This window comes from Caretta caretta, chromosome 3 (genome assembly GCF_965140235.1).
Source record: "Caretta caretta isolate rCarCar2 chromosome 3, rCarCar1.hap1, whole genome shotgun sequence".
NCBI lineage: Eukaryota > Metazoa > Chordata > Testudines > Cheloniidae > Caretta > Caretta caretta.
This window is the reverse complement of record NC_134208.1, coordinates 199709215-199728163: the sequence shown is the minus strand read 5'-3', so window position 1 is coordinate 199728163 and position 18949 is coordinate 199709215. Positions and strand designations below refer to the sequence as shown.

General features: G+C 43.5%; 1 protein-coding gene and 1 long non-coding RNA gene across 2 annotated transcripts in view; one reads left to right on the top strand and one right to left on the bottom strand.

Annotated features, from left to right (window-relative positions):
- ISM1 (isthmin 1) overlaps positions 1 to 7524 on the top strand; it is a 71978-nt gene extending 64454 nt beyond the window's left edge. The window contains exons 5-6 of the mRNA XM_048842609.2: positions 2745 to 2834; positions 5350 to 7524. Coding sequence (XP_048698566.2) covers positions 2745 to 2834; positions 5350 to 5867 — 608 coding nt within the window. The 3' untranslated portion in view covers positions 5868 to 7524. The remainder of the gene's footprint in view (positions 1 to 2744; positions 2835 to 5349) is intronic.
- A 680-nt stretch (positions 7525 to 8204) lies between these two features.
- On the bottom strand, positions 8205 to 14041 carry LOC142071467 (uncharacterized). The gene is made up of 2 exons (XR_012667498.1): positions 13925 to 14041; positions 8205 to 8391 (listed from the first exon to the last, which is right to left on the bottom strand). It is a non-coding gene; the product is annotated as an uncharacterized LOC142071467 (long non-coding RNA).
- Between the last annotated feature and the right edge of the window lie 4908 nt (positions 14042 to 18949).

The following is an 18949-nucleotide window of genomic DNA, read 5'->3' as shown; positions in this document are numbered from 1 at the left end:
GACATGCAAGATTCTGGGCTGCTTTTATTTAAACATTGATTTCTGTTTGGATCGTTAGAAGCATTGTGATATAGTGATGCATTGCAGCTGTATAATTACACTGCAGAGAGCAGAATGGTGTATCCACATTACAGTACATAGGTGCCGACTCCGTGGGTGCTCCGGGACTGGAGCACCCATGGGGAAAAAATGGTGGGTGCTGAGCAGCCACTGGCAGCCCCCCTACCAGAACCTTCCCCTCCCCTCCGTGCTTCCTGCCCACTGGCAGGCCCCACTGATCAGTGCCTCCCTCTCCCTCCTGCCGCCTGCCACGGATCAGCTGTTTCGCAGCGGCAGGAGGCACGGGGGGGGGAGAAGCGAGGGTGCCGTGCGCTCAGGGCTGGGGTCCGAACTGGGCAGGGTGGGGGCAGAGCAGGGGTGAGAAGAAGCAGGGTGGGGGTGGGGCCTTGGGGGAAGGGGGTGCCTGGGCAGAGCCAGGGGGAGCACACCCCAGCAGATTGCATTTCACCAACATTTTGCCACGTTTAGCTTCACAGTTTGGAAGGTAAAGGAAGTGAAAGACCTGTAAAATCCTAAGTATGAGATCAGCTGTTGCACTGGGACTATACAAATACCAGCACTGCAAGAGATTTTTAAAGTCACTCTACAAGCAGTGTGTGGCAGTTACTCTCTGACGTGCACACCCATCCATCTCAGGATGTTGCTTGCTGTTTGCTAGCCACTGCAGGAAACACTGACTCTCACACATACAAGTAATCTGCTAGCTGATCATTCCCCCACCCCATCAAACCTGAACAATGGGTTAAATCCAGAAGAGGTCACCATCTCCCAGTTATAGTCTCAGGTATTTATTACCATCGAGCATCAAACCATGGCAGACTTGAAAGAATGTATTATGTCACATAACAGACACCTGAGGATCAGCAAGGAAAATGTAATACACTCTTCGAGTCTCTGCTGGTATTTTTAAAATGATCAGGGCAAAAAGCTCAGCGTCTACTGTTTATACTGCCAGCAGAACCTCTGCAGCGAATTATTACCTTGTAAGGATTCTGGGGTATCTATTATTCTGCATCTACAGCTGCAGTTAAGGCAAAGCCCTTACAATAAATTATTGTAAGGAAGCCTGAGGCTCTTTGGAAGCTCTGCAAGGCACTGGTTTGTATTACTGTGCACCAGTAACAAGCCCACAATAAAGTTCACTGGAAAGGGGATGGAAGGGAAACAGGCTACATTAACCACACGGTTTTTGTATCCTGAGAGTTTTCTGGTCTTACTTTTGAAATATATGATGCAGTGGAATAAAAATTACATGCTGAAAGGCTTCTTTGAAGGGCTTTCATATAAAGAGAATAGTAGTTAGCTAAGTACATATATGCTCAATAAAATAGCATCGAAAGGGTGTTCATTTGAGCATGATACAATTAGCCCAGTAATGACCGTGTTTTCACACTTTTTTTTGTTATTCCATGGTTCTCTCGGCTGGTGCCAAATGCTTTCCTGGAGCTTGCCAGGCAACCCAAGTTTCTAAGATTTGTGGACCATTATCTCCATATTTGTCTCTTTCCTCCCAACTCCTTTCATTCCCCTAGCAGCGGAAGAGAATGTAACTGAAGAACAAAGCACACAAATACATTTTCAGCTTGTGGGGGCAGGTGCTATTGCATTCACTCACTGAAAAACATTTGGTATCCTGCCAACAAGTAAACATGAACATGTTAGCAAGTCGCCCATCAGTTTAAAAGGTGGAGCTGAGGTGGTCTCCAACCAGTGTTGGAGTCTGAAACAGCAGTGCTGGAATGCAGGGCCGTGGGAGGCCCTGGAAGGGAGCAGAGGGTGGCTGAGAGGTAGTGCGGGGAGCAGGGAGAAAGACCGGGGGAGCTGAGGGAGGCCTGGGCGAGCAGGGAGTCTCCATAGAGTCTGTCCTGTCCCTGCCTCTCCCTACCTGGGCCAGGCTCCTCCCTCCACTATCCATGTGGTCCTGCTGCCCGACTCCAGCTCCACCCTGGACTCCTGGCAGCTCTGTACCCCAATGCTCCCCTGGCTGCAGCATCCCCAGCTCCCTCCAGCTGACTTGCTGCCAAGTGCCCCCACCCAGGCCTAGCATCAGCACTTACTGACTCTCTGCAGCTGGGGAGAGAAAGGAGCCACCTGACCTGGGACCATCGCTGCTCCAGCTCCCCCCACAAAAAAGTGCCAGTTAAGCATTTTGGAGCATTTCAACTCAGCTGGAGCATGGGCTCCACTAGGTTTCAGATTCCACATTGTGCTTTACAGCTTTCACTAAGAAATTTCTCAACAAGTTGAGATGTCATCAACCATCCCTAACACATGCTAGGAAAAGGCTATCTGGATCTGTAAACTTGGCCACCTAACCAAATGGATGGATTTTCACTGGTACTTTGCACCTGAAGCTTCTATTGGAATTCCTGGGAGTTACTGGGCAGCTTTGAAAAACCAGGCCACTTAGTTACATACCTAAATATAGATGTAGGTGCCCTAACTAGCTCTAGGCACCCAAGTTTGGAACTTTTGGCCTGGCTATTTGAAAGACGGCTGAGCAAGTACACCAGTTATCTACAGGGAAACCGCAAGGTCAGCCTGTTTCTCATCATTATATTGTTAATGTTTTCCTCCAGCACTAAACTCAACAGAGGCAATGCAATAAAAACTTTGTTTGTTTTTGTTTTTCATTGTTATTTACTGTTAAGAAAACACAGCTATTAGTTTGTGTTTGTCTTTAGGGATTGAAGACACCTTCAGGACAGCTGCCACAGAAGTGAGCTTACTTGCAGGAAGCGAAGAGTTCAATGCCACCAAGCTATTCGAAGTTGGTAAGCAGCTGGCCATCTAGTATTTCTTACTGTAAAGAGACAAGCTCCTTTTAGGATTTTTTTTTAAAACTATCACTATAATATTTGGGCTCATAAGCCTCTGTCTTAAAAATGAGTCAAATTTCTGTTAATTATTTTATTGTTAAGGAACAGCACTAGACCTCAGAGTATCTTGGTTCTATCCCTAGCTCTGTCACGGGATTCTTTCTGAATAACTTTCCGCAAATCACCAAAGTCGCTCTCTGTGCCTCAGTTCCCCCAGTTGTAAAACAGGGATGCTGCGTCCTTACCTCACAGCAGTGCTATACTGCTCAACGTTAATTTGCAAGCGCTTCGATAGCCTCAGTTGAAGGCGCTATAGCAGCATTTTATTCATGGTCATTTTTATAAGCGTTACAGCTGTAGCTGATGTGAGCGGGATAATTTTATGAGCAATGATAGCATTTGTAGCTGTGGCTGGCAAGATAGGGTCAACCAAATCAATGCCTCAGGGTAGGAGCTGATTACTGTATGTAACTTTCTTCCATTCATGTACAACAGTGCACATAATGGGCCACGTTTTATTCCCTACCATGGAAGCATCAGGGATTGGTCACTTACGGAGGTAGGATACTAGACAAGTTGGATCAACAGTGTTACCTGGCATGCCGAATTCTAGTGTATGCTTGTAAGGCAAACTATAGTACTTATTGACAACTGGGAATGTGACTTAAATGTATGAAAAACTGAACATGAAATCGTTGAGTTAATATGTTTGGAATATTTAGGCCCAAACTTTGCTCACCTTACTCATGTGATGAGACCCATTGAATGCAGATGACATAAGTAAAGTTGCTAGGAACCAAGTGGCGAGGCAGCAGTTCTGCAGAAAGAGATCTAGGGGTTACAGTGGACGAGAAGCTGGATATGAGTCAACAGTGTGCCCTTGTTGCCAAGAAGGCTAACAGCATTTTGGGCTGTATAAGTAGGGGCATTGCCAGCAGATCCAGGGACATGATCATTCCCCTCTATTCAGCATTGGTGAGGCCTCATCTGGAGTACTGTGTCCAGTTTTGGGTCCCACACTACAAAAAGGATGTGGAAAAATTGGAAAGAGTCCAGTGGAGGGCAACACAAATGATTAGGGGGCTGGAGCACATGACTTATGAGGAGAGGCTGAGGGGACTGGGATTATTTAGTTTGCAGAAGAGAAGAATGAGGGGGAATTTGATAGCTGCTTTTAACTACCTGAAAGGGAGTTCCAAAGAGGATGGATCTAGACTGTTCTCGGTGGTAGCAGATGACAGAACAAGGAGTAATGATCTCAAGTTGCAGTGGGGGAGGTTTAGGTTGGATATTAGGAAAAAACTTTTTCACTAGGAGGATGGTGAAGCACTGGAATGGGTTACCGAGGGAGGCGGTGGAATCTCCTTCCTTAGAGGTCTTTAAGGTCAGGCTTGACAAAGCCCTGGCTGGGATGATTTAGTTGGGGATTGGTCCTGCTTTGAGCAGGGGGGTTAGCCTAGATGACCTTCTGAGATTCCTTGCAACCCTGATATTGTACGATTCTATGAATCTGGAATGAAGCCCCTACGTGTGGGACCAGACCCATAGTTTGAGATGATTTGGACCCCCAAAAAACAATATGAGAAACTTGACTGATTCTCTCCAGTCCCCTTCTACATAATCCATTAACAGCAGCTGTAAATGTTCTACTCTGGCCACCCCTCCACGCTGCACCAAAATTCGTAGGTCTAGTGCCATTAGACCATCCTAATTTATGGAAATTGTCTGATGGTACATCATGTAACTGGAACTGCTACTGGGTGCTGTAGACCAGTCTTCCATGTTCGAACTGCAGCTGTTTGAAAGATCCTTTTGGGAGAGGCAGAGGACGTGACAAGAGAAAAATAAATGAAGCCCTAACCAAAGTATTTTTCATAAATACAAGGCTATGCTGATCATCTTGGAGTCTTTAGTGTCATTATAAACCAGTTGAGCCTCACGTACCATTTCAGAACCCCAAGTGGTGTTACAGGAAGGCTGTGTGATTTTGGAGCTGAGGGTTAACAGCAAGGGCTGCCAGTATCTATTCACAATTCGGAGTCACTGTTTAACCTAGGGCAAGTCACTTAACCTCTCTGTGCTTCAAGTTCACTCACTTGCGAAACCGGGGTCTGATGTCTATTGTACTTCACTGGGCTGTTGCCAGGTTTAATTAAAGTTTGTAAGGCACTTTGAAAGCCTAAGAAGATGAAAGCTGAGTAAGTGCCAAGGATACACGTAGCTATGGCAATGTAATGCACAGTAGGATGGCCTTTTCCTGTCATATCATTCACTTACTTGCTTTCTTGATTATCCAGTAGCAAGATAAGTCACCACACTGCAAGCAGGCATGCTTTATAGCCCTTACTTGGTTACACAGAACTTTCTGCAGGACAGTTACATTTCTCTCATTGGTTATCTTCATTGTGTTATCTTGGTAGCTATGTCATTAATTTACATGCTGTGTAATGTATCTCTCCTCCTCACACAGACACTGATAGTTGCGAAAGATGGATGAGCTGCAAAAGTGAGTTCTTGAAGAAATACATGCACAAAGTGGTTAATGACCTACCCAGCTGCCCTTGCACCTACCCCACAGAAGTCGCTTACAGCACTGCGGAGATCTATGATCGGATTAAGCGGAAAAACTTTCGCTGGAAAGATGCCAGTGGGCCAAAGGAAAAATTGGAGATCTACAAGCCCACAGCCCGATATTGTATCCGCTCTATGCTTTCCTTGGAGAGCACAACGTTAGCAGCGCAGCACTGTTGCTATGATGACAATATGCAGCTGATTACTCGGGGGAAAGGGGCGGGCACACCAAACCTGATCAGCGTAGAATTCTCCGCCGAGCTCCATTACAAAGTAGACATTTTGCCTTGGATTATATGCAAAGGAGACTGGAGCCGATACAATGAAGCACGGCCCCCTAACAATGGTCAGAAATGTACAGAAAACCCTTCAGATGAAGACTATTACAAGCAGTTTCAGGAAGCAAGGGAATACTGAAGGGATTTTCCTCCTCAGACAGGAAAATGGGGATCATTCCCATAGATGGCACAATCTATTTGAAAGGGGGTTGGTCAGTATCTTTAGTATGAGTGTATATATTTGTATATAATACATGTGTATTTTTCTCTGTGTGTGTGTGTGTAATTTATATATGCATATATCTCACACACACTCACACTTCTCTGCATACAAACATACATAAAACCTTTAATGATAGAAGCTTATATAGCAATAAAATGCATTTTATTTCAAAAGAAAGAAAAACCCACAGGGAAAAATAGTGTGAATAAATTCATGCTGAATAAAGAGCTTGATACAGATTTTACATCAGTGTAAATCAGTAAAGCTCTGATCCTGCTCCCATTAAAGTCAATTTTAAATCCTATTGATTTTAAATCATGCACGATCGGTTCCTAATTGCAAGGTAAAGTTAGGGGAAGTGAAATGCGAATCAGGCTCAAAGGCCCTGAGTCAGCAAAGCACTTAAGCACATGCTTAAATCCATTATAGTCAATGGGACTTAAACATGTGCTTAGAGATAAGCACAAACTTACCTGCTTTGCCACATGAACAGGGGTCTTTTTTGTATCAGGGCCAAAAAGCCTAAACTCTCATAAACATTTTTATATGTAACTTATTTAATATAAACACAGCTGTTAAAAATAACACTTTCACTGGAGCTGTATTAATGAAAGTATTTAATCATATCTTTAAGAAGAGGGGAAGGATTGTTGGGAGGGAAAGATCTTGAGTATTGGAGGAGAAAACAGGTAGAAATGCTGAAGATCAATAAACCAACATTAATCATTCTCAGATGAAGCTTCCATTGCCCTTCCAGTCACTCAGGTGTTAGCTGTATATATGTGGTAGGGTTTCCAGGAGATGCAGCTGCCATGTTCCTTTGGGCTACACCAGAAGAATCCAAAATAAGGCCTCGGATTCTGCAAAGACATGAATGTGCTTAACTTCCCACACTGTGCATAGTCAGTGACTTCAATGGGACTATGCACAGGGGCAGATCTACAGCTGCTATGAATGGTCATAGCTCCATGGAAGGGAATGTAGTCATGACAATTCACACCACTAGAGAATCTGCCACACAGTGTGTACAAAGAAAGAAACAGTGTAAGTAAGTCTTTGCAGGATCAAGGACTAAAGGGCCAAAATTTGCTGAGGCTGAAGAGTGCAGTTAAAAGGAAAAGGATGTTGACAAAAACCTAGGAGATAACTGGGATTTCTTAATTCCTACATGTAATTAGAAGGGTTCTGCTATAAAGAGATAAGTGCACTTTTTAAAAAGGAGAAACGAATATAGACTTTTGAACATATTCACTGGGGTACAATAAGTCACCTTCTTAATTCTTTTTCCTTCCAGCATGTCCTGACTGCACAGTATTATACAGAAAAAGCTATTCTTTAAAGAGTTTTTTTGTGGGGAAGGAATAAGGAGTTGTCAGTGATTTAAAAAACTTGCATTATTTTTGTAAAGTATTTATTAAAATGTTGCTATAACTCATGCAATGGGCGTTTTTAACATGCAGGGCTTCTGTAGTTGGAATGTGATGGCCAGGAAAGAGACTATTTCTATGCAAATGTTTAACTTGCAGATCTCCATGAAAAGTGAATCTATCAATAAAACCACAATTAAACAGTTGGTACCTGCATTCTCATTAAAGAAAAAGAAAATTGCAGTGTGTGAAAAGGAGTAATAAACACTTAAATTAGTTTGTTGAGAACTCCACTGCTAACTACACTTAGCTCACTTGAGTCCCAGTCAGTCAGTCATGCATACGTACTAAACATGAAACCTTACCCACTGGGATTCAGTTTATTGTATGAAGATTAATCAGATTTCAAAAGGAAAACATGCAGATCTCTCGGCTTCTTGGTTTTATCAGAATCAGTTGATCAGGGCAGGTCATCATATGTCCCTAAACGAAAGGACTGCCCCTCATTTCAGGATCTGTCCCCTTGATTTTTATAAAAAACAGTTTTTGTAAACCCTTGCAAGTCCAGTCATCGTAAGGAGCCTCGAGCCGGTGAAATTAACAGCAGATGGGCTAAACATTTAGGCATCTCAAGGATCACCCATTACAAAGGGAGGGAGTCTTTAAAAATGGACCAGTGTTTTGTCCAATTAGCTGACTTGAAAATGGAGGAAGTGATGTAATCAGCAATTTCTAACAGCGTGGGATGAAACCAGCAACTCAGGTTTCTCTGGGAGAGAGATGTGTATAGGAGTCACAAATTAATTATATATTTTAAGATTTGTGGAACTATGGAGAGGTTTTTAATAATACACCGTGAACATTCAACCACACAACAAATATGGTATGTGGGGAAGGTAAATTATTTTAATAAACGAAGTGACACAAAAGCTGTCAAGGCCCACTGCTTACAATGCGCCAAAATGAGAAACATTTTGGCAGCCTATTACAAATGTTTTCGGGATCAGTATACGTTTTCCTTGCACTGGTCCTGGAGCAGAGATCACGAGGAAAGAATTCGCAATCACTGCAGACTGTAATAAAAAAAAGTAAAAGCAAAATTAGCACTATTGTATCTGAAATTACAACCCATTTGGTTTTGTATCTTTGCATTCAACAACTGTTAAAGATCATTGTCCAAATGTCTCCCTGGTGTAACTCTAACATGCTGGTATTCAGCCAGGCATGGATTTGACTCAGTCTCATTAATTAAACAAATGGAGAGATCGGGCCCTAACTTGCTAGACGCAGTATAAACAGTTATGACCAAATCTTACCATGTAGTTTACAATAGAATAAAGCAAGCGTATAAAACAAAGGGAAACATAGGGGGAACTAAAGCATACCTAAGTACCGCACGCGCGCACATACACTGCCTAGTCAACCAGTGTTTTGAAAAGATTTTTGACACTGTCCAAGAGATTCTTTGAAGAGTTCTCAACAGCTATTATGCCCCTCCTTCCCCCAGAAGGAATTGTAAAACTGGAGCAATAATAAGTTTATGTGAGACCCCCTGTGCCCACTCTACTTTCCATTAGGCTTTCTCCACGCAGCTAAATAAATGACCCTTAATTTTGTCTTTTCTTTGAATGGACCTGGCTCTATGTTGCTGTTTTAAGTGGTGAGATTATGTTAACAAAACCTGTAGGCCTTGTCATACATTCAGGCTCCAGGCAATGTATTTAGACCCGTGCATCACAGTTTTTATTAGCTGTTTATTCCCCCCCCCCCCCCCCCCCCGTGATTTGCATTGTCAGTGGAATGCAGCCCTTGATCCAGACCTCCCTTGTAAAATGCTTTGAGATCTACTGATGAAAAGAACTGTACAAGAGCCCCAGGTATCATTATAAATTAGGGCTGTCGCTTAATCGCCGTTAACTCACGCGATTAACTCAAAAAAATTAACTGCGATTAAAAATATTAATCACAAGCTTAAACAATAGAATACCAGTTGAAATTTATTAAATATTTAGAGCCTACAAGTCCACTCAGTCCTATTTCTTGTTCAGCCAATTGCTAAGACAAAAAAGTTTGTTTACATTTTTGGGAGATAATGCTGCCTGCTTCTTACTTACAATGTCACCTGAAAACTAGAACAGATGTTCGCATGGCATTTTTGTAGCTGGTGTTGCAAGGTATTTATGTGCCAGATATGCTAAACATTCATATGCCCCTTCATGCTTCAGCCACCATTGCCATGGACATGCTTCCATGATGATGTTCCTTAAAAAAATAGTGCATTAATTAAATTTGTGACTGAACTTCTTGGGGGAGAATTGTACGTCCCCTGCTCTGTTTTACCCTAATTCTGCCCTCATGTTATAGAAGTCTCGGATGATGTCCCAGCACATGTTGTTTGATTTACAAATAGTGTTACTGCAGATTTGACAAAACGCAAAGAAGGTACCAATGTGATAGTTCTAAAAATAGCTACAGCACTTGACCCAAGGTTTAAGAATCTGAACTGCCGTCCAAAATCTGAGAGGGACGAGGTGTGGAGCATACTTTCAGAAGTCTTAGAAGAGCAACATTCCGATGTGAAAACTACAGAACCCAAACCACCAGCCAAAAAAAAAAAAATTAACCTTCTGCTGGTGGCATCTGACTCAGATAATGAAAATGAACATGCATCAGTCCACTCTGCTTTGGATTGTTATCGAGCGGAACCTGTCATCAGCATGGATGCATGTCCTCTGGAATGGTGGTTGAAGCATGAAGGGACATATGAATCTTTAGCACCTCTGGCACATAAATATCTTGCGATGCCAGTTATGACAGTGCCATGCGAATGCCTGTTCTCGCTTTCAAGTGACATAGTAAACAAGCGGGCACCATTATCGCCTGCAAATGTAACCAAACTTGTTTGAGCGATTGGCTGAAGTAGGACTGAGTGGACTTGTAGTCTCTATAAAGTTTTACATTGTTTTATTTTTGAGTGCAGTTATTTTTTTGTACATAATTCGACATTTGTAAGTTCAACTTTCATAATAAAGAGATTGCACTACAGTACTTGTAGTAGGTGAATTGAAATCTTTTGTTTTTTACAGTGCAAATATTTGTATTAAAAATAAATAGAAAGTGAGCACTGTACGCTTTGTATTCTGTGTTGCAATTAAAATCAAAATATTTGAAAATTTAGAAAGCATCCAAAAATATTTAAATAACTGGTATTCTATTGTTTAACAGTGCAATTAATCATGATTAATTTTTTTAATAGTTTGATAGCCTTATTAATTTATTATTAAAGGCTATTTAGCTCAGAGAAACTGGTTTTCATGGTACCATTTCCAGTAAGATTAGTGGGAGTTAATTACTAGTCTACTAAATCACTTTTAAAAATGGAACTCTGGCACTTTTGAAAGGTTTACCCAAGATCATTTCAGCACAGTATACCAAGATACCAGAGACCCTGCATGGAGCAATTCATAGATTATATAGCCAGAAGGGACCATTGTGATCATCTAGTCTGACCTCCTGTATAACACAGGCTATAGGAAAGGAGTACTTGTGGCACCTTAGAGACTAACCAATTTATTTGAGCATGAGCTTTCGTGAGCTACAGCTCACTTCATCAGATGCATACCGTGGAAACTGCAGCAGACTTTATATATACACAGAGAATATGAAACAATACCTCCTCCCACCCCACTGTCCTGCTGGTAATAGCTTATCTAAAGTGATCAACAGGTGGGCCATTTCCAGCACAAATCCAGGTTTTCTCACCCTCCACCCCCCCACACAAATTCACTCTCCTGCTGGTGCTAGCCCATCCAAAGTGACAACTCTTTACATAATCAAGTTGGGCTATTTCCTGCATAAATCCAGGTTTTCTCAGGTGGAAATGGCCCACCTGTTGATCACTTTAGATAAGCTATTACCAGCAGGACAGTGGGGTGGGAGGAGGTATTGTTTCATATTCTCTGTGTATATATAAAGTCTGCTGCAGTTTCCACGGTATGCATCTGATGAAGTGAGCTGTAGCTCACGAAAGCTCATGCTCAAATAAATTGGTTAGTCTCTAAGGTGCCACAAGTACTCCTTTTCTTTTTGCGAATACAGACTAACACGGCTGTTCCTCTGAAACAGGCTATAGGATTTCCCTGAATTAATTCCTGTTTGAACTAAAGCACATCTTTAAGAAAAAACATCCAATCTTGATTTTCAAATTTCCAGTGATGGAGAATCCGCTACAACCCTTGATAAGCTGTTATCTGATTCCAGAAAAACTTTCAGTTCATTTCTCTCAGCAACTGTAGCCCGAGAGAGAGAGAGGATATACAGTAATAACTGAGCAAAGGAAATTAACTTGCACCCAGAACATTTTGATTAATGAAAAGTTACAAACAAACTAGCTAGTTATTAGCCCCCTTGAAAACAGTTAATATCCCCTGCAAGTCCTGTCTAGTTGAGTATTTACGCAGCCTTCAAATCCCAGAAGGCCACACATGCTGGCTATACATCAGCCTAGCCGACGTGTTGACCTGGTGCATAAGTCCAAGAAGACAGCTCCAACCTCAGGAATTACAGACCTGCTCTGGGGAGATGCTTGTGTTAATGAGCTCACTTCCGCCCACATGCCACAAGCCCCTACCTTTGGCTGTCCCCATAGTGGGACTGTGTAGAGGTTACAACAGCCCTAGGACTGAAAGTAAACCCTTCTGCAGTGCGAGCAGCAGTGAGGGGAAGGTCACTGGGCCACAGTCTAATTTCGCTTTTACCTTGTTTTTAAATGATACGAATTGTTTGGGGGTCCTCAGATTATACTGGAAAGTCCGTGAGGAGGTTCCTGATCCAACTCACCAGATATGGTTGGCCTCTTTCTCTAATCCCCCTGCATAGCTGACATAGGCTCCTCCCCCTTCACAGAGCTGTGAGGAGAACAAATCTAGTCAAAAGGCCCTGTTGTCTCTGGCCAAGCACCAATGCAGAGCTAGCTGCCAGGGAGAGGCACCTTCAGCTCCATAGCCCTTTAAAATTTCTTGCCTGCCTGCCTGAAATCAGCAACCCGCCACCCAATGCCATTGTTCAACTGCACTAGGGCTGAGATAGTTCTTGCGAGTCCACCTGCTGGCAGGGGCTTCCCTGCAGCAAGGACATTCCTCAGAAAGGAGTCATTTAGGCTGGCTAGAACACTTATAAGACCCCACTCCTACAAGTAGTACTGGGGCCCTAGTTTTGTGATCTGTAGGTACACAGCAAGAGTCTATCTTTGGTCAGTACAATTACCCCAGGAACATTCAACAGCAAGCGTATGGCACCTTTAGACAATCCTTTTAAAGTCAGTTGGAAAGTCATTGTGCGGGGTGTTATTTAAAATAATCAAATGGCTCCATCTCTCTTGTGTGTGTTTACACTACGGGGGGGGAGGAGGAAGGGAATCTAAGTTACACAACTTCAGCTATGTGTATAAGGTAGCTGAAGTCGACGTACTTAGATCTAATTACTGCGGTGTGTCAACAGGAGATGCTCTCCTGTGGATTCCCCTTGTGCTTCTCGTTGAGGTGGAGTACCGGAGTCAACTCTAGAGCGATCAGCGGTCGATTTATCTTGTTTATACTAGACACAATAAATCGACCCCCGCTGGATCGATCGCTGCCCATCGATCCAGCCAGTAGTGTAGACAAGCCCTTAGAACCCATAAAAATAAGAAAGGAGGGAAGGGCAAGAGGAAGAGAAAGTGGAGCAGTTTGTGTTGGGATGGGGAGAAAGCCATTTCCAGTAAGCGCATACACTGGTGCCTGGCTTAATGACATTTGTGTGAAAGCTGATGGAGCATGTGGTTTTCTTTTTTTTCCAATTTTTTCATCCATTTGCAATTTCCAATAGAAAAGTGTGTGGGCAGCTTCCATTATGCCTGCACTGTTTCAGACAAATTAAGGGTTTGACTAAGTAATTACTGGTTTCATAGATATGTGTCTATATTTATATTGGTATGTGTTTGTAAATAAAGGCAGGAAACCCTCTAGTCGTTATTTTAGATCAGACTCAGATATGACAATGGTTTGCAGGATGCAGCATCCACAGAAGCAAAGCTACAGAACAGCAGTTCCTTATTGGACGGCAGGGCGGGATGACGTTTAGCCCCAGGTTGGACAAGCAGGCCGTCTTAGCTCTCTGCGAGGAGATGTGGTAAGTTGAGCCAGCAGCAGCCATGCCTTGACTAATGCTAAAAACATCAATGTCCTGAGTAGCCGGTTTATTCGTTTTCCCTGTAGCCACACTGGTAAAGGCACACATGCATTTTATGACCTTGCTAATTTTCTATCAGTTCAGGGAGTGATACATTTTTCCTATATTTGTGCTCTACCTTCAAAAAAAAGCCTTTAACACACTGAGCAGCTTTTCGTTCCTTAAACACACAATTAATACAGGATTCAAAATGTCATATTTTGCAAGGGATAGCGATGTTAAATAGACTCAATCAGCCAAACCTAACAGGACCAAGGGTGGGTGGCTCTAGATTTGTAAAGGAGCGATTTGACAGTATTTCCCTTTTAAAACAGAGCAAATAATGTTTCATGTGTTGAACACCAGAGTCGCTACTTATTACAGGATTAATTTTGATACCTTTACTCATGTTAGCCGACACCTTGCTCCAGGAGTAGCCCCACTGACCTCACTGTCAGCTTGTGGAGGGCTCTGTGGTGGCTTTGTAACAAGCTCCAAGCAAATGGCAGAGCAGTGTTGTGCTGGCCCTGGAACAAACAGGAAGGCAGTTTGTGATTCCCTGTTTTCCCCTGCTTTGGAGGGAGGCAGTGGGGAAGTTCCCTCTCCTAGTCCTTTACTTCGAGCTGTGTATATCCCCAGCATGCCAGTGTAGTTACACCAACCAGGTCATTGGCCAGCCAAGGTTCCACCCATTCCTCATCCCTTTCCATCCTACCTCCACAGAGGACACTCTCCCTCCTTCCTCTTGAATCCAGGTAGTGGATGCAAGAGAGTAAAGGGCCATTGCCCAGCTACACAGTCACAACCTGGCCTGGAATAAGGTGCTACCCAGCAGGAGTCTGGATATCCAGACCTGATCTGAAATGGTGTGATGTACTCTTTGGGGTTTTTGAACCTTGCAAAGTAACTAGGTCCAAAGAAGCACAGCGTTCCAGCTCCCTTACATACACCTAGGAAACACGCAACTCAAAGTGCGGGTGGATGTTGACAAAGCCGCATTATAAAACCAGATTCTATTCAGGCTAGACCCAGTGAGTGCCCCTTACCTCACTCCTGAGGTATTGTGCTCCTCCACTGTCCCAGCTGTTGCCTTCTGCCCCATTTTAGGTGAGAGGAGTCTAGCCCAATGGTTCTCAAACTAGGGCCACCGCTTGTTCAGGGAAAGCCACTGGCGGGCCGGACCGGTTTGTTTACCTGCCGCATCCGCAGGTTTGGCCGAGCGCGGCTCCCACTGGCCACACTTCGCCGCTCCCGGCCAATGGGGGCTGCAGGAAGGGCAGGCTTTCCCTGCACAAGTGGCGGCCCTAGTTTGAGAACCACTGGTCTAGCCTCTTTGTGCTGGACACACAACAGTCTCTCTCTCTCCAGGAAGCACTGCGGTAAACAGTGAGTCTAGTCGTCTTGCCTGGGACAGGCAGGCACAGCTGGAAGGACTTCATCAGGACCTGTGACAATGGATATTTCAGATCATAGGTAAATGCCTGGTCCAAAATTAGCCCCGACTGCAGAATACACAATTCAAACACTATGGCCTGTGTTCTGCCTTGCTAAACAGAGACCAAGCCAGTAACTGCCAAATATGGGCCTATAGCTACAGACAGACACCTGGGTATGTTAGGGCTTAGTCCTGTTTCAGAGCAGCGCTCGTGGGAGTCCCCTATGCCGGGTGAGATGGTGTTCCCTCAAGCTGCTTCCCGACAGCAGCAGGGCACTAGACCAGGCTGCTGTCATTGTAGGACAGGGCTGCCCCTCTCCATGGTTCCTGGCAACTGCCTCTGTAAGGGATTCAGTGGGACTCCAAATTCCGCTCACCCCACAGCCTTCAAGTCAAAGGGATAAAAGGCAAAATTTGGCACTAAGTTAACTAATGGGTGTCACGACTCCTGTTACCCCGTGATGGAATTGAAGAATGAGAATACAGCCTCTGTTAAAATGGGACCTTTGTACAATACCACTGCTCCTGCACTCCCAGTGGACTATCTTTCTTAAAAGTTCCCACCATTACTACTATATGATAGGTACCTTCCAAACACTTCAGGACAATTCCTACCCCCAGGAGCTCACAGCCTAGTGACAGAGTCTGGGAAGAGGAACAACAATGGGCAGCTTACATACAGATCAATTGAGAGTCACTGTTGGCAGCATGGTAGATGTGGGTCTTTAAGAGGGACTTCAGTGTAGACAGGGACACAGGTATTGGCAATGTTGGACCATTTATGAGAGTGCCAGTGTGGGCCAACTTCTAAAAAATGCCAACAGCTGCTGACACCTTGTCTACACCAGCTCTCCCATTGCTGCTACTTCCAGTGGAGCTGCAACAACTGCGGGCAATTTTAATTCAAAGTCTAGTACAAAGCCAAAGTAGTTCTACAGCAAGCAGCTGGGACTCTGGTTTTACATCTCATCCAAGACATCATCCCCTCTACCGTGCTGGGGCACTGCTTCAGTGCGAACTCGGCTGCCACCTACCAAACTGCTAATACCACGTCCGCCAGCACCTTGCTGTCTTTGGAGGTTTCACACCCAACCAGTCACAGAGCTCAGTGCTGCTTCACTTACACGATTTGAAGGAATCACCGCATGGCTTAGTGTGGCTGGCAGCTACCGTTTCACCAGTGTGGCATATCACAGAGACTTCCTTTAGAGCACGTGGCTGGAAGTGATCTCTTGGATTCTCAAGAGTTAGTCTCTCTTTTGGTAAATCCTAGTAAAGGGGAGCATTTTAATTACCCTTTCTTTTTCTTTCGTCTTTGGCTTCTGGACAAAGACAATTGCCACTTCCTCATCCTGCACAAGTAAATAGGAGCAAACCTAAAAAAAAACCAAAACCACAAAAAGCAGCTCAGCATCAAGAAAGCATAGCTAAGGGATGGGAAGAACTGATCTTTATCGAATGAGACAGCCTACACAGGAAGCCAAACAGATCAACCCGTGATGCTTTTTATTGATCACCATGTCGACTTAAGAACAGGTCTGTGAGAGACGTATGATCTGGGCAAGGATACACACCTCTCTCCACCCTCCTCTTCTGAGACCTAGCAGCATCGGTACCCTTTGCAACATTCCACCCTGAGTGAGATGCTAATGGGCTTCCCCGAGTATATCACAAAGGGAGACCATGATTTGAAAAATCCACAATGGTGTTGAAATAAATACAGCCTGGCTCCCAATGCTCTGTGTAATTCAGTGAAGAGGGGAGATTTTTATAGACACAAACCTCTATTGATCTCAGATTCTTGAATGCTTTTCTTTTGGAACTACTGTATATATGATTTTAAAAAGAATGGCTTGGACTGGGAGATAATGGAAGAAATTCAGATGTGTGGGACTTCATTGTATATTGAAGGAAAGGATGTCCTGGACTAACCCAGTGTGTCAAGTGAGAACTCTTCACTCTTTTGGGAGGGCGAGGGGGATGGAATGATTTGCTTTACTAACGTTCCCCATTAATAGAAATAAGATGTGTAACAGACTGACATGGCAACTCAAACACAGCAACCTGCAAATGGCATTAGCACTCAGATTTCTCCTTTTCTATGAGTTGTAAAGAACAACTTGCATACAAACAATGGGCCAGATCCTTCACTCACTCAACGCCACAGAAAACCTCTCGTCTTCAGCCAGAGTAGGACTGAATCCAATGTGTTGTTTTTACTCTTACCACACAGCAACAAGCAAACTTTTTCCATTCTCCTCTCCTTTTGGCATGGAATAAGAGTAGCTTGTAAATTGCTTCCAGGGATTTCAAGTCAACTTCAGGGAAACAAGGGAACAAAACTACAAGTATCATGTCAACTGTTTCACAGGAAAACAGTTATGAGACTGAAATAAAGGTTCTACAGAACTAGTATCTTTCCTTTTCGTGATAGTTGTACTATGTCTTAAGCTAATTTTCCACACGTTAAAATGCACAAAATCTAGGGTCTCTCTTTTGCAGTAGTTTACCCTTCTGAAAAAGCTTCCCTCCAAGGGCCTCACAGTACTTCACAAACATTTGTGGATCAAGCTTTGCAATGTCCCTCTGAAGTAGCTGTTTTATGAATGAGGAACTTGAGGTTGTTAGACTTGCCCATAGTCACACAAGAGTCTCTAACAGAGAGTAGATAAAATATAACTCTGATATCTTGACTCATAAATCTTGTGCTTTGACCCCAAGACTATCCTTCCCTCCATATAGCCACATATACATACTACTCCCCTTGTATTACACTGGTACTATTATTTACTTTGCCCATGCTTGTTCTATATTTGTCCTAGAGTCTATGTTGTTGTTTGTTACAATATAGAAAGAAAAGTTTAACATTAAAAAAAGCAGGCAATTGCTAAATTACTCATTAGTCTTATAAGAAAAAAAAGGAGAAAAAGTGCTTTGGCACTCCTATAAAGAAACATTTTGCATAAGGGTGCTAGAATGGGTCTGAGTCCACAACCTTTTACCTGTAGGTCACCATGTCGAATCCTGCCCAAGACATTAGTGGTGAAATGCCTTTAACTATCTGAAGACTGGTCAATGGTCCAGCTGAGTTTCTCACAGACAGGCATCCCAGCACAAAAAGCACAATCGTCATTCGTCCCATGTAGACAAATTCACCCAAGAACTCAAAGACTGAATGAGCAAGGAAAGTGTAGTGCCCTCTAGTGGTCCCACCCATATCTGGCTGAGGTTTATTGGTAGGTCATTGTGGGGAAACTTGCACTACCATTGTCCATGACATAAACAGAGAACTTCAGCAGGTTACTAGTGTATAATTAGGGGACTTCAGGAGACTGCTAGCTAGTATCCTAACTACTGTGGTACAGTTAAATTGGTAGAACTTCCTAGTGTGAATGCAGTTACACTGGTATAAAGCTGCTTTATGCTGCCATAGCTATTCCCATATGGGGATGGCGAATAAGCTATCCAGGTTATAAGGCACCTTTATACCACTGTAACTGCATCCACACTAGAGGCTGTAATGGTATAACCATTTATGTAAAATATTACACCCCTAACCAAAATAGCGCTATCACCCAGATCTTACTAACAACGCTGTGACTTTCAAGCCAACACCTTTCACAAATAATAAGCTCAATTTTTTCCCAGAAGTTACTATGGAAGGCTCCAGGGCAGCAATGGCCTCACCTCACAATTAGAACAGTACCCAGTTCCAAAAACCGAGGATCTGTCTGCAATTTTAGCTGGCCAGCAATTGCTCACAAAGTTAGATATGAGCCACACCTACCAACAGATCATCCTGGAAGAAGATTCCAAGCAGCACATCACTGTAAATACTCACAAAAAACTGTTTAAATACAATCGGTTACCTTTTGTTGTGTCCTCAGCCCCTGCTATTTTCCATGGAGGGATTAATTCAGGGGATTCCACATGTGGCATACTAATCACAGGTACCACAAACACAGAACATTTACAACATTTAGCAGACG